The 15,260-nt window shown below is 41.3% G+C and overlaps 1 protein-coding gene across 4 annotated transcripts in view; it reads left to right on the top strand.

The window, feature by feature from the left end:
* Nucleotides 1-220: 220 nt before the first annotated feature.
* Nucleotides 221-15,260, top strand: part of E2F6 (E2F transcription factor 6) — a 29,212-nt gene continuing 14,172 nt past the window's right edge. For 3 of the 4 annotated variants that reach the window (XM_053589743.1, XM_053589742.1, XM_053589744.1), the window contains exons 1-3: nucleotides 221-599; nucleotides 8,936-8,990; nucleotides 13,347-13,563. In XM_053589743.1, coding sequence (XP_053445718.1) covers nucleotides 492-599; nucleotides 8,936-8,990; nucleotides 13,347-13,563 — 380 coding nt within the window. In that variant the 5' untranslated portion in view covers nucleotides 221-491. The remainder of the gene's footprint in view (nucleotides 600-8,935; nucleotides 8,991-13,346; nucleotides 13,564-15,260) is intronic. The other variant, XM_053589745.1, reaches the window with a different exon arrangement.

Raw genomic sequence — 15,260 nt, 5'->3', positions numbered from 1 at the left:
CGTTATCAGCGTCCAGACTTCCCAGAAGGCCACTGCCTTTTCCCTCCGCCCGCCCTCGCTCCCTTCCTCTGAAATCCCAGCTCCACCTCTTCCTTTTCCCTCCCCACCCTCTCCGCGGATTCCGCGGTCCGGGTTTCCCGGGTGCCGGCCGCCGGGAAGGACTCCGTGGGCGGGAGCGCGGCGGCGCGGCGAGCATGCGCACAGGGGCGGCACACTGCGCATGCGGGAAGATGGCGGTCCGGGATCCGTGAGAGCAGCCGGTCGCCCCGTTCCCCGCGCGTCGGCGTTGGGAGCGCTCGGGCTCGTGGGGCCGTGGTGCGTGTGCTGGGCGGAGGGGCCGGCCTCGCAGAGCGTCGCCTCTGAGCAGGCTGTGGACCCGCTTCGTGCCGGAACCCCGAAAATCGGCGTTTTGGGGGCCGCGCTCAAATCGGGCGGGAGAAGGCGGGAGAGCTCGCGGGGTGCGAGGGGCGCGAGCCGCCCGGCTGGGCAGCATGAGTCAGCAGCGGCCAGCGAGGAAATTGCCCAGCCTGCTAGTGGACCCGGCTGAGGAGGCCGTGCGCCGCCGGTGTCGGGACCCCATCAACGTGGAGAGCCTGCTGGTAAGTGCCAGACGGCGGTGCGGCGGGGTCTCCGAGGTCCAGCCGGCTCCTACGCGCTGCCCCGAGCCCGGCTGTCCGTCGTCTAAGGTGCCGGCTCTCCCTGAACCAGGCAATGTCCTTTATGTGCTGCCAACCACACTCTCCCGTCTTCTCCTTTCTATGCCTGCTCAAAAACATGTTGTCAGCCTCCTTGGCTTTTACCTTGGGGCAACAGAGAAGAGAGCCCTATTAGAGGATGTTGTTAACTTTGAGTTACAAAGTCCGCATTTTCTTTCCCCGACGAGACCCTGCGTGTGCATCTTCTGCCGCCTCTCCCATTCTTCTTGGGTGCAGCAGTTTAAAACCTTGTCAACACCTCACATGTCCCACGCTGCAACTCCCCTTACCTCCCGTTTTGTTTGACGGAGAAAGTAGGTAGGAGATTTAGCTCCCTTCCTGTAAGTCTGATTTCCTCTATTCTTGCTCTAGACCAGATGCTGTATTCCCGTGCCATTCCATTTTGGTGTATCTGTCCTTTTACATTTCCCCCCAAACTTTCGACTTCTCTGCTGAAATCTTCCCGTAACTCGTAGTAACTAAACATTTACCCAAGTCATTATGCTCAGTTCTTTTGCCACGTTTTTCATGAGGATTATCTCACTTAATTCCTCACAGCAATCTTAAGAGATTATTTATCCTTTTAGAGTTACCAAAACAGACTTGGAGATGTTATGTGGCTTGCCCTTGGTTAGATAGTAAGTGGAGAAACCTAGGTTTAACCTTAGAATGTCTGACTCCAGATGATAAATTCTTTTTTTTTTTTAATACTTTTATTTTTTATTTATTTATTTATTTATTTATTTTTGTGATTTTTGGCCGGGGCTGGGTTTGAACCTGCCACCTCCAGCATATGGACTGGCGCCCTACTCCTTGAGCCACAGGCGCTGCCCGATAAATTCTTGACTGTTTAAATTGCATTCTAAATCCAATCCTGCCTTAAAAGATAACCTCTCTTAATTCCATATCCACATCTATTTACCGTATCCCTTTCCCTTCATGGTTTGATTTCTTGAAAAAGTTGTTTGTAATCTCTGTGTTCACTTGATCATCTGTAATTCCCACCCAAGCCACTGTAGGGACCTCTGACATAAGCACACTTATAAGACTGTTCTGTGTTCTAACCAAGATCACTGCCAGTGTTGTCAAAGCAGACAGACTTGGCCACTCTTGTTGGAAACATTCTCCATTGAGTTGCTTTTACCACACCTACTCTTGGTGCTCCATCAGCTTGTTTGGCTTCTTTTTGTTGTTCTCCTTGTCTGCTTCTTCCTTACATGTTGAGTTAGGGTTCTCATCCACCTCCTCTACTCATTCTTCGGATGGAAGTTTATTTGTTACTCCCATGTCTTGTGTTACCGTCTGCAGTTGACCCTCAAACAGTGTAAGAGTTAGTCAAAATCCACATGTAACTTTTTGATTCCCCAAAAACTTTACTGATAACCTGCTGCTGACTGGAAATCTTTTTGATAACATGAACAGTCAATTAATGTATGTTTTATGTATTATGTATTCTATTCTTACAATAAAGTAAGCTAGAGAAAAGAATATGCTATTAAGAAAATCGTAAGAGAAAATATAAAGATTGTCATTCAACTTCATATTGAATCAGTTGAGGAGGAGGAGAAAAGAGAGATTGGTCTTGCTATCTTGGTGGTAGAGGCAGAAAAAAATGGCATATTAATGGATCTGTGCAGTTCAACCCTTGTTTGAGGGTCAACTTTATACAGTCTGTATTGGTAATCTTAATCTTTTGAGGATTTGATGAAAAAACGATAAACTCTCACTATGGAAAAACTATTTAACTTTGCATCTAGCATCAAAATACCCACATCCCTTGAATCTGGTAACCAGATTGTTACCCAGTCTGGTTGTTTCAGTCATGTTATAGTAAATCCTAAATCTGTAAATCTGGGTCAGGACTTTCCAACTGTCTACTAGACATTCTTACTTAGATTTCAAATTCCTGCAGTAGTCCCCTCTTACACAAGGTTTTGCTTTTCTTGGTTTCAGTTACTTGTAGTCAATTGTGGTCCAAAGATAATAACATGGAAAATTCCAGAAAGAAACAATTCATTACTTTTAAGTTGCTGGTCATTCTACAGTAGCATGGTGAAATCTCAGGTCTTGCTCTCCCATCCCACCTGGCATGTGAATCATCTTTTGTCCTGTGTATCCCTGCTGTAGAAGCCACCTGCCTGTTCGTCACTTATTAGCCATCTTGGTTCTCAGATCTGTTGTCACAGGATCACAGTGCTCATATTCAAGAAACTACTTAACAGTAGCCTCCATGCACAAGAGTAGTCATGCTGGCAATTCAGATAGGCCAAAGAGAAGCCAGAAAGTACTTTAAGTGAAAAGGTGAAAGTTCTCACAAAGGGAAGAAAAAAATTGTATGTGAGGTTGCTAAGTACAATAAGATGATTTTGAGAGAGAGACCACATTCATATAACTTTTATCGTGGTATATTCTAATTGTTCGTTTTGTTAATCTCTTACTGTGCCTAATTAATAAAGTAAACTTTATCATAGGTTTGTATGCGTAGGAAAAATCATAGTGTATATGGGGGTCATTACTGTTCACAGTAGGTCTTCTGAGCATAAATGGGGACTCCTGTGCAAGCATTCCCCTTGTTATGAACGAGATTTAATACAGGAACTGTATTAAAGGGTCACAGCATTAGGAAGGTTGAGAACCACTACTCTAGAAGAACAGAATCTTAAGGTTGAGTTTCTTTAATTGTTTGGGGGGATTTGGGAATTGGCTTTCTAATCTGATTAAACCTAAAAATACTAAGGACTCTACTTCTAGTAGTATAGATAGCACATTAGAGGAAAACCAAGGAATATAATGACATTGATGGGTTGTTCCTAGTGTCACTGGACAAAGATAAACTCAAGGATTCCATTTCTTGGCCCCAGCTCTGTATAAATGATCTCAGGGATCCTCAAACTTTTTAAACAGGGGGCCAGTTCACTGCCCCTCACACCGTTGGCGGGCCAGACCATAGTTTAAAAAAACACTATGAACAAATTCCTACGCATACTGCACATATCTTATTTTGAAGTAAAAAAAACAAAATGGGAACAAATACAGTCACCGCCTCATGTGGCCCTCGGGCCGTAGTTTGAGGAGCCCTGATCTAAGGGTTTCTAAGTGGGCCCTAGGTCAGAATCTTCTATAGCCACAGGGCCAGAATTGCAGAAATCAAACACAAGCCCTCATTCATCAGGAGACTGGCTGGATTACAATGAAAGTTGACCTCTTTTTAGCCTTGCAGCGTATCTGTTATTAAAAAGTGAAGGCAGGCCAGGCACCCTGGCTCACACCTGTAATCCTAGCACCCTGGGAGGCTGAGGCAGGTGGATTGCTTGAGCTCACGAGTTCAAGACCAACCATGGCAAAAGCGAGACCCAGTCTCTACTAAAAGTAGAAAAACTGAGGCAAGAGGATCACTTAAGCCTAAGAGTTGGAGGTTGCAGTGAGCTATGACACCATGGCACTCTACCCAGAACAACAAACAGCTTGAGACTCTGTATCAAAAAAAAAAAAAGAAAATGAGGGCATTGATTGGGGAAGAATGGGATCTGTAAGTTGGGATGGGGACATATGGGAAGAATCTGATGAGGCACATCAAGCTTCTAAATTCTGGTGAGTCTTAAGACTCACTCAGAAGTGACCTCCTCACCCCCAGGGGCAGGAGTACCCACAGTGGTATCATCCTTTCCACCTGCCTCAAAGAATTGAACTCTGCGTTGCATAAGGAAATGGTATTGGCCTCCCAGCGACAATACTGAGCCTCCTGAGACCCAACCACAACCCCTCTTTGCTTCTAGACCAGTGGTTCTCAACCTTCCTAATGCCGTGGGCCTTTAATATAGTTCCTGTGGGTCACGACCCACAGGTTGAGAACCGCTGTTCTAGACCTTTAACTAGACTCAAGTCCCAGTGGCTTCCAAAGGTGAAGTACAAAGTATGGCCCATGAGAAGGTCCACTACACCCCACTTCTGGTACCAAAATTTGTATTTGGGTTCTCCAGAGAGAACCAGTGGGATATATATACAGTGATGTGCCACATAGTGACATTTCAGTGGTGGCCCAAGATTACAGTGAAGCTGAAATATTTCTATCACAAATACTGACCATTGTGTTATAATTGCCTTTGGTATTCAGTACAGTGACACGCTGTACACATTTATGGTTTAGGAGCAGTAGGCCCTACCAGATAGTCTAGGTATGTACCATACGGTTTTGTGCAAGTGCACTCTGGTATTTGTACAAGCGTGAAGTCATCTAACAATGCATTTCTTAAGGATCATTAAGGGGCATGCAATTATATAGGGATGTATGAGAGGGGACTTGTTAGGGGAATCAGGATCAGCTCACGGTTATAGAGGCTGGCCCCAAGGTGGAGACTATGAGATGTGGTGGTGCAACTCTCAGTCCGGGGCCAAAGGCCTGAGACCTGGGGGCTGGCTGGTGTAAGTCCAAAGGCCAGGGAGCCTGGAGTTGTCCAAGATCAGGAGATGGATCTCTGCTTCTGCAGACACCTCAATGTATTTGCCTTTTCTGTTTTCGTTATCTCCAGGCCCCAGAGATTGGATGATGCCCATCTGTATTGTAGTGCATTCAGACTCATGTGCTGATTTCTGAAATCACCCTCACAGACATGCCTCCAGATAAGGCATAACTAGGTTTCTGGGTATTCCCTAATCCAGTCAAGTTGACACCTAACATTAACCTTCAGAATTACTTCTTGCCTAAGCAAGCAACAACTTTGCCATATGCTATTTTAATAAATGGTACCACACCTGCTGTATTGCCCAAGCCAGTGTCCTAGGCATCGTTCTTCCCTTCTCCCTTTTCCAAACTGACCCTATCTAGCCTCACAATCTAATTAAAATTAATCACCAATACCTATCACTTCTAGTCATCATCTGCCTTTCAGATTGTTGCAGTGCCTTCCAAACCAGCTCTCCAGCTTCCAGTCTTGCCCCTCACTGTCCATATGTTCACCGCACACAATAAAGATCTTTTTAAAATGTATTTCTAATCATGTCATTTGGCAGAAAGAATCTGTCAGGGTTCCTTAGCACTCTCAGGATAAAATAGAAGCTTATTAACATAATCTGGTTCCTGGATTTACCTTTCCTAAACTACTTATTGTTGCTGAATTTTCCATGTTTCTATATTCTTTCATACCCTCCAGGTCATTGAATTTGCTGTTTTCTACCTAAGTTAACCCCCCTATTTACCCCCATGTCCCCTTCAGAAAAAAAAAACAAAAAAAAAACTACTTTTTAAAAAATTAAAAATAAAATACATGTTTCCGTTACCTCTAGATTTTTAAGTCTTTTGTCTGAAGAGCCTTCCCTAACCTCTCAAGACTGAGTTAGGCATTCCCCCCCTTGAATGGATGAGAAGAATGCAGTCACCTTGAGGAAGGTATTAAAGCTCTAGAAGGAATAGTGCTGTCCAAAATGGGATTGGTACAAAGAGGCATCTGTACAGAGATGCCTGTACGTTTTTAACTAGGCAGTGCTTAGAATTTTGGTTATTAACCAAAATTAACCAAATTAACATTCACTTTTTTTTTTTTTTTCTCCTACCACTTGTGAAGAAGCTCTTCAAAGATTCTCTCAGGTTTTAAAGTAGACATCTTTTTTTTTTTTTTTTAGAGACAGAGTCTCACTTTATGGCCCTCAGTAGAGTGCTGTGGCCTCACACAGCTCACAGCAACTTCCAACTCCTGGGCTTAAGCGATTCTCTTGCCTCAGCCTCCCGAGTAGCTGGGACTACAGGCACCCGCCACAACGCCCGGCTATTTTTTGGTTGCAGTTTAGCCGGGTTTGAACCCGCCACACTCGGTATATGGGGCCGGCGCCTTACTGACTGAGCCACAGGCGCCGCCCTAAAGTAGACATCTTTAGGATGGGGCTTTGGGGCAGTAGTGAAATAGCTTGGAACTTGAAAAATTGTGCCTACTTACCTATCAGCAGCTGGTTCCCAGAAAGCTGTGTACTCTGTCAGGGCACTGAGATCATCCTTAGTAGTTTTCAGTTTAAAGGTTTCTGCCTTCTCCATTTTGCAGGTAATATGCAAACAGGAGATATAAATTGAAAAATTGGAAAGTGTGTGTGTGTGTGTGTGTGTGTGTGTGTGTGTGTGTGTGTGTGAAGGATGTCTGCTTCCTCAGGGCAGTGGTACTCTTGTGACTCGTGTACGATACAGTGCTTTCATATTCAGAGGCGGGGTGATGAATGAAGGCTGTTGGAGCCTGTTTTCCTGCATGTATCAATATAGCCAATGTGTAATAGAACTGTATTTATAGCAGAATTGGGAAAAGAAAGCCACCCTTTCTTGTGGTGTTAAGCCTAATTGAAGTGTTAATCACTGTACCAACCTGTGAGTAACTGTCTAGATGAGGAGACAAGGGAGAGGGAGGCCTAGAGCAGAAAAGATGCCTCAAAAGACGGTGCAGCCAGCAGATAGTGGTGCAGCCTGTTTGGAACCGGTAAGGACTGTGTACCGAGGGCCTGGCCCTGTTGCTGTAAATTAAGAACAGAAGCCTCTACAGCATGTCACCTCAGAGCTTATCTGTGACAATTTATGTGTTTCTAGTCAATGTGATAAGGGTAGATATTTTCTTCATTCAAGAGTCTCACTGCAATACTAAATTAGCAGAGAGCCCAAATGTAAAAATAGCAATGACAGTGGGTCATACTAGTCTAATGTCTGACTTTAATAAGGACTGCTTCAGAGTTTTGCTCTTGGATACCATGTTTGCAAGTCACTGTTGTCAAGGCTGTTTAAGAGAGCTGGCCAGACCTGGTCCCTGCACCCAACGCAGCATTCCTATCTTCAGTATTGCACACCTCAGCAGGTCTCCTTTCAAGACTAAGAACTACTTTTAGTGGGATTCCATCTCGGTGGAATTATTTCATCATGTCAGGTTAACTTGCTAACTGATGCTATCATCTTATCACAGATAAGGAAAGCATTGTGCCAAGGATTTGTTAACAAAGAGCTTCTTGACTGTTCACCTTGCCTTAAGTCTTCTCAATTTCCCAGTCCTTACTTATATTTCTAAACCATGAACTTGGTTGTGTCGGTCTTATTCAGAAACATTTGTTAAGTCTCCATTGGTTATAAAGTCCAAATTCGTTAGCAAGATTTTATGTGGTGCTAGCATGCCCTTCCAGCTTCAAAATCAAGTCTCACACTGGTCACACAAGTGTATTCTCAAAAACATACCATTCAGTTTCTGTCTTCACACCTTTGTTTGTTTCATTTTCTACACCAACAGTCTTTTTCTTCCCTCCTTACTTGTCAAAGCTCAGCTGGGGGCACTTCCTGTGAATCCTGTGACTTCCCGTTCTGGTGGCATCCATGGTGCTCCTGTTGATGTTCTCCTTAGAGAACCGATGGAATTCCCTCACCCTGGTTTTGCTTTTGGGGCCAATTCTTTCACTTAGACAAGTGTTGAACCTATTTACATCCTTTGTGGTATCATGTGACATTACACATCTTGTTCCAAGCATTGAGATTAATAGGTATTTCTGTTTACACAGTTTTATCTTGAGGTTTTATTTTATTATTTACAAGAAATGATGATTTTAAATGTGTTGCAAATGTTACTATAGCTTCCAAGTAGCTGGTAAGATGTTGAGGATTGATAATGAAGCAGCTACTAACTTCCTGGTTGTTTAAGTAATTAAAAAGCCTTCTTAAAATTTATCTAGTTAGTAAGGAAGTTGCTAACTATCCACAGCATGCATTATTTCCAGTATTAGAAGTGCGACTGTTTTTACATTAATTGTAATGGGAATGAAGGCTGCCTACAAAAGTTTATGAGCAAATTTTTTGGAAGTGCTTATACTTAAATAGCATTTGTTAGTTTAGACAAATCTTCCACCTCTACTGAGCTTCCCAGAGTCAGGGACAGTGTCTTAATGATCTTTGTATTTCTTTCTATCCTCAGCACCTGATTCAGTTAACAAATAAACGTCTCTTCAGTAATAAATTCTCAGGTTCATATTTCCACCTCCCTCTCCCTTCTTTTTCTCTCTTTACTACTTCTAAAATTTGCATGCCCGTGCATTCTGAGAAATTTAAATCTATGGACATCGTCAGATGTGATTAGTTTCAATCACATAGTTTGAAAGAACTATCCTTCTCACACCCAGCTAATTACTTTAGGGGGGAATAACTCCAGTTGTTTATATGATAGAGTAAAATGCTATTCATTTGCATTGTTGTTTTTAAATTACTAAGTTAAATTTTTTTTATCTTTTTTCAGCCATCAAAAATAAGAATTAATTTAGAAGATAATGTACAATATGTGTCCATGAGAAGTAAGTTGATTCTGAATAAAGTAGTTTGAATTTAATATGATTTAAAATGATTTATTTTGAATGCATGTGAGGTGATGAGAAACTGAAGTAAAACGTATTATTTGTACACTGAAATATAGAGTGTGGAATTTGAGTAAAAACTCCTGGAGTCGGTGGGTTGAATAAGGTGCACAGGTGCCAATTTGTTCATCACAGAACAGTCTATATATCTAAAGATACTTTCTGAGAATTCCTTCTGTGAGAGAAATTTGCTGTTTCCTACCTTAGGTTAATGTTTAAGGCGTCTGTTAAAAGAGATAGGGTATCAGTCGCTCTAGTTCCCTATCCTTCTGGAAGTCTTTATGAGAGATTACCCCAGTCCTAATTTCCTCTTAATTTGATGCTAATCTCAATAGGTAGATGGTACAAAGATGCCCAAATATAAATGTTACAGATATCACCTTTAATTTTTCTTCAACCCCTGCTGCACACTTACCCATAGTTGGTCACCAGGTTTGTTCAGCTTTAGTTTTGAATTGAAGATTTGCCGAGCTTATATAATGCCTGGTGCTGTATTAAGCTCTTTATGTGGATCATCACAGTAAACCTTCAAAATACAGGTGTGGATTATCATCCATTTTTTATAAATGAGTAAACTGAGGCCTAGGGAGGTAAAGTGACTTGCTCAGAGTCAGGATTTAGTCCCCTGTCTCTCTAACTCAAGAGCCCAGAGTCCTAACCACTGTGTTAGACTTGCTTCTTGGGTCAGTGCCTGTAGCACAGTGGTTACAGCGTCAGCCCCATACACCAAGGATGGTGGGTTCGATCTTCGCCCGGGCCAGCTAAACAATGACAACTGCAACAAAAAAATAGCTGGGCGTTGTGGCAGCCGCCTGTTGTCCACCTACTTGGGAAGCTGAGGTAAGAGAATCAATTGAGCCCAACAGTTTGAGACACTCTTTAGAGGGCAACATAGTGAGACTCTGTCTCAAAAAAAAAAAAAATTGCTTCTAATAGTTGAGGGTCTAACTCTCAAGCTGAAGTAGGACAGTCTTCTGAGTGGGCTATCAGCTTCCAGGCTCTCCAACCCTCTGCCCCTTCTATTCCGCTGCCAGTATGAGTTTTCTTTCCTTTTCTTTTTTAAGACAGTCTTACTTTGTCACCCTTGGTAAAGTACTATAGTGTTGTAGCTTACAGCAACCTCAAATTTCTAGGCTTAAGCAATTCTTTTGCCTCAGCCTCCCGAGCAGCTGGTTCTATAGGGGCCTACCACACACCCAGCTAGTTCTTGCTCTGGCTGGTCTCGAACTCCTTAGCTTAAGCAGTTCACCTGCCTTGGCCTCCCAGAGTGCTAGGACTGCAGGCGTGAGCCACTGCACTTGGCCTCCAGTGTGAGTTTTCTAATACAGAAATGGGGTTATGATATCATTCACCCTAGATTTAGTGGTGCTCCATTACAGACAGAAAAAACCTGGACTCATATTTGATTTTATTTGTACTAAATTTAGAAGCAGCCTCATATCCTTAAACTAGGCAGTAGAGAATGGATAGGCAGAAAGACAAGGCCCTTGAAGATCATTTCTGGCTTAATGTTGCAGCCTCGTCTTCAGCACTCCACTGCCCTTATCCATTGCTAGGATCCCCTAAGTGTACCAGGTTCTCAAATGCTGTTTTATTGCTTGACCTGTTATTTCCTGTCCCTCACTTCAGCCCCTCACCCTGTCGGTCAGAGTGAGCCAGCACCTGCCGCCGTCCTATCGTTCTGTGCTCCATGCCCAGCTTCCTTCCATCTCAGTTCCCACTGCAGCAGAGGTTTTATTTCATGTTACGGAGTAACTTTGAATATCTCGCTAACACTCACCTCAGGAGATTATACAATCCCTCATTGGACTATGGGATTCCTTTAGTTTGAAGATCTTTTTAATCATATTTCTATCCTCTCAGCAACTGCCATGTTGTAGGTATTTATTTGTTCTTTATAACTAACATAGGAATGTACTTATCCTGAGCTTGTAAGACTCTGCCTTGTTACTAATTAGTATACATGCTTCTTAAAGTCAGAATTTCTTATTTGCAATCTTCTAAGGTTTGTCGTAGAATTATGATTTTCTTCTTCTTCCAATTAAAAATACTTTTTGAATTCCTCATTTATTCCTGTTTAATCTTAAATGTAGTAATGGGCTCCACAGAGAAGTCACTTATGTTATGAACTCTGCACTTGTGTTCCTGGAGTAACCACCAGTGGTCTTTAAACCGAATGTGACATTGTGAAGTTTCTGAGTAGGGGCCTTTGTCACTGAAGGGAGGGTGGACGTTTCTTTTGAAGCATACTGACTGGTATGCTAGGGCATAGGGAAAAGAGAATGACAACTGAGTTCCTTTAGAAGTTATTTTCTCTGCAAATCAAGCTGGAAGAAATTTTTCTTAGTATCACATTAGAAAAGATGAAAATAATATTTAGTTCTGGCAAGTACATGAGACTAAGCCCTTGTACACTGCTTAAAATTGATAGATCCTAGAACCTGGGTAGCAATTTAGCTGTGCATATCAAAATTCTTAAAAATATCTTTTTCCTCAGCAGCTTAACATTTTGGAATATATCGGAAGGAAACAGATAAGGGCATGTGCAGTAATTCAGCAGCAAGTAGGTTCATTGAAGTTAACGTGAAATAAGAAAGTTGTAGATAGGGTGAATTTCCAACACTGGCATAACTTTGACAAATATTCCATGTAGTTAAATATACTGCCATTAAGAATAATGTTGAAATACATTTGTTGAAATGTCAGGAATTTTAAATATTGCGTTGAAAGAGCATGTTACAAAATGGTATGTTTCTATTTATTTATTTATTTATTTATTTATTTATTTATTGAGACAGTCTCAGTTGTGCCCAGTAGGGTCCTGGATGTCATAGTTCACAGCAACCTCAAACTCATGAGCTCAAGCAATCCTCTTGCCCCAGCTTCCTGCACTACAGGTGCCTGCCACAATGTCCAGCTAGTTCTATTTTTAGTAGAGACAGAGCCTTGTTCTTGCTCAGGCTCGTCTTTTTTTTTTCTTTTTTTGAGACAGAGTCTCATTATGTCACCCTCAGTAGGGTGCTGTAGCATCACAGCTCACAGCAACCTCAGACCCTTGCGCTTAAGTGATTCTCTTGCCTCTCAGCCTTCTAAGTGACTGGGTCTACAGGCACCTGCCACAACACCCAGCTATTTTGGGTTGCAGTTGTCATTGTTGTTTAACAGGCCCAGGCCAAGCTCGAACCTGCCAGCCTTGGTATATGTGGCCGGTTCCCAACTCACTGAGCTACGGGCACCAAACCAGCTCAGGCTAGTCTGGGCTCTAGCAGTCCACCCACCTCGGCCTCCCAGTGCTAGGATTATAGTTGTGAGCCACCTCACTCAGCTCTGTCTTTATTATTTTTAAGAACTTTACATATATACTCTGTGTGTATGTGTGTGTTGTGAGGTGTGTTTATGAAAACCCAAAATTATTGTACTAGATGAGTGAGAGGTTTCAAGAGATATTTTTCCCTTCATTTACCTATGTGTTGATGGTAATGAACATTTTAAAAAATAGGTAAACCACTTTTCCTTGAGATGTATTATAATTTTTCTAGTAGAAAAACAGTTCAAGCTCCTTTAAAAACTTCATCAGACTTTTTTTTTTTTTTAAGCCAAATCTCTACCTTTTTTTTGGTAAAGAATCCCTCAACTTGAAGACTAGATGAGAAATTTAATTTTGAAAATCAATTCTAATTCTATTCCTTAGGGTGGTATGAATACAAAGGTAAAGTTACCACTTTGCCTGCTAAGATGCAGTAGACTTCTGAAGATTCACAAGTGTATTAGAAACTGACTACATTTTTCAAATACTCCTTTATTTAAAGACTTTATGTAGACATAGAGAAGACAAATTTCTCATCCATTTTTGAGAAACTTATTTGATAGAAATCAGCTATGATTTGGTCAGTATGTAGGAATTTCTGCAGATGTACTGTTGATAAAGGAGATATAAGTGATTTTTTAAATGAGTTGAGATATGTTATTTAAAATTTTACAAAGTCCGGGCACAGTAGCTTCCGCCTGTAATCCTAGCACTCTGGGAGGCCAAGGCGGGCGGGTCACTTTAGTTCATGAGTTCGTGACCAGCTTGAGCAACATGGAGACCCCCAACTCTAAAACTAGCCCAGCATTGTGGAGGGCGCCTGTAGTTCCAGCTACTCAGGAGACTGAGGCAAGAAGATCACTCAAGCCAAGAGTTTGAGGTTACTGTGAGCTACAACACCACAGCACTCTACCAAGGGCAACAAAGTGAGAGTCTGTCTTCATAATTAATTAATTAAAATTTACAAATGTCTTTATTTTGTTTCCTAGAAGCTCTAAAAGTGAAGAGACCTCGTTTTGATGTATCACTGGTGTATTTAACCAGAAAATTTATGGATCTTGTCAGATCTGCTCCTGGGGGTATTCTTGACTTAAACAAGGTTGCTACAAAACTGGGAGTACGGAAACGAAGAGTGTATGATATCACCAACGTCTTAGATGGAATCGACCTCGTTGAAAAAAAATCTAAGAACCATATTCGATGGATGTGAGTTGTTTGCAAACTTTTCGTGGCTTTTCTTTCCCTTCTCATTAAGTGACAATTCTATGCTTAAAACTAGATAATAGCAAAGTTTTGATAATATAAAACAAAGTAAGATAGGACTTCTTGTTAGAAAAGGATCCTATAAGTTTTCTTGCATTGTCCAACAAAATACATAATTTTTTTTAAAAAGTATTTCCTTAGTTCCAGCTGATTATTGGAATCGGGAAATCTTGGAAGGTTATACAATAGTGATTTTTCACACTATAGTAAATACCTACACTCTCCCACTTCTGGAATCATAATGCAGTAATTCTGGGGAAGGCAGCAGGTGGGCTGTGGATTGTACTTTGAAACATACGGCACTGAATATTGAGAAAAAAAAAAAAAGCAGATTTAATGTCTGAAAGGTGATTACTAAAGCTTTAACATGATTAGGAAGGATACTGTGAAAAGAGGACCAAGATAACTGAGGTAGCTAAAGGCATGTTGTATGCACGTGCATGGAAGGAAAAAGCGGTTACAGTTAGAATAGGCAAGTATTTTGATCAGGAAGAAACAGTACCAGTGTGTAAGTACATAAAGACCTTTCAGGTAAATGAAAATCTACCAGCAAAGATAAGATGACTCTAAGTAATTTATTTAGTTATTAGAGGAAATGGATTTCATAAGGAAAGGTTAGTACAGAAATACAGATTAAATTCTAATTTGAACATGTTTACAAAATGACATGAAAAAACAAATTAGGGGTTCATATCAGATTGCATTCTGAAACACTAGAATCAGATTTGAAAACTAGCAAGCAAAAGGTAAAAGACAAAGGTAGCAGTCTTTCCTCTGTTTATAAAAATTGAAGGGAAAAAGTGAATATTGGTTATTGCCTAGTCATGTCATATTGGAGTAGACACTAACAACTAAAGAAAATACGTCTTTTAACAGTAATCATTATATTCAGGTAGAATATACATAGTATGGGAAAATACAAACTTAGAAAATTTGAGCTGAGGTACTGTCATTTCACCAATATTTCTGTTTTTCATATGTAATACTTTTTTGGGCAGAGGGACAGAGTCTTATTTTGTCACCCTCGGTTGAATGCCATAGTGTCATAGCTCACAGTAACTTCAAATTCTTGGACTCAAGTGATTCTCTTGCCTCAGCCTCCCGAATAGCTGAGACTTATAAGTGCCCACCACAACACTCAGCTATTTTTAGAGATGGGGTCTGTCTCTTGCTCAGGCTGGTCTCGAACCTGTGAGCTCAGGCAATCCACCTACCTTGGCTTGCCAGAGTGCTAGGATTATAGGTGTGAGCCACCATGCATGGCTGTTTTTCATATGTAGAAACTAAGATACTAAAAGATTATGACTTGTCAAAAGTTATGCTATAAACATTTGAGTTGGGTGTTACTGACTCTTTAAATATCTGTATAATTATTCATTTCCATGGGGTTGTAATATGTTTTTTGAAAAAGTCCCCATGTAAGATGAGAAATTATACATGGGAACAAAAAATAATTATATACAATATACAGGAGGAGAAATGGCTATATAGAATAAAGAGAAGGCATGAATTAAGTCAAAGTCATCTTTGTCTGTTATTTTGGAAAACACCAAATATAAACATTTGAAGTTCTGATGACCTAACTTGAAATTAGGTCATCAGAATTTGCGATTGACCTTTGCAATCTCTCCTACATGTTG

This window comes from Nycticebus coucang, chromosome 4 (genome assembly GCF_027406575.1).
Source record: "Nycticebus coucang isolate mNycCou1 chromosome 4, mNycCou1.pri, whole genome shotgun sequence".
NCBI lineage: Eukaryota > Metazoa > Chordata > Mammalia > Primates > Lorisidae > Nycticebus > Nycticebus coucang.
Note: the sequence above shows the minus strand (reverse complement) of the source record. Positions and strands in the feature narration are given on the sequence as shown.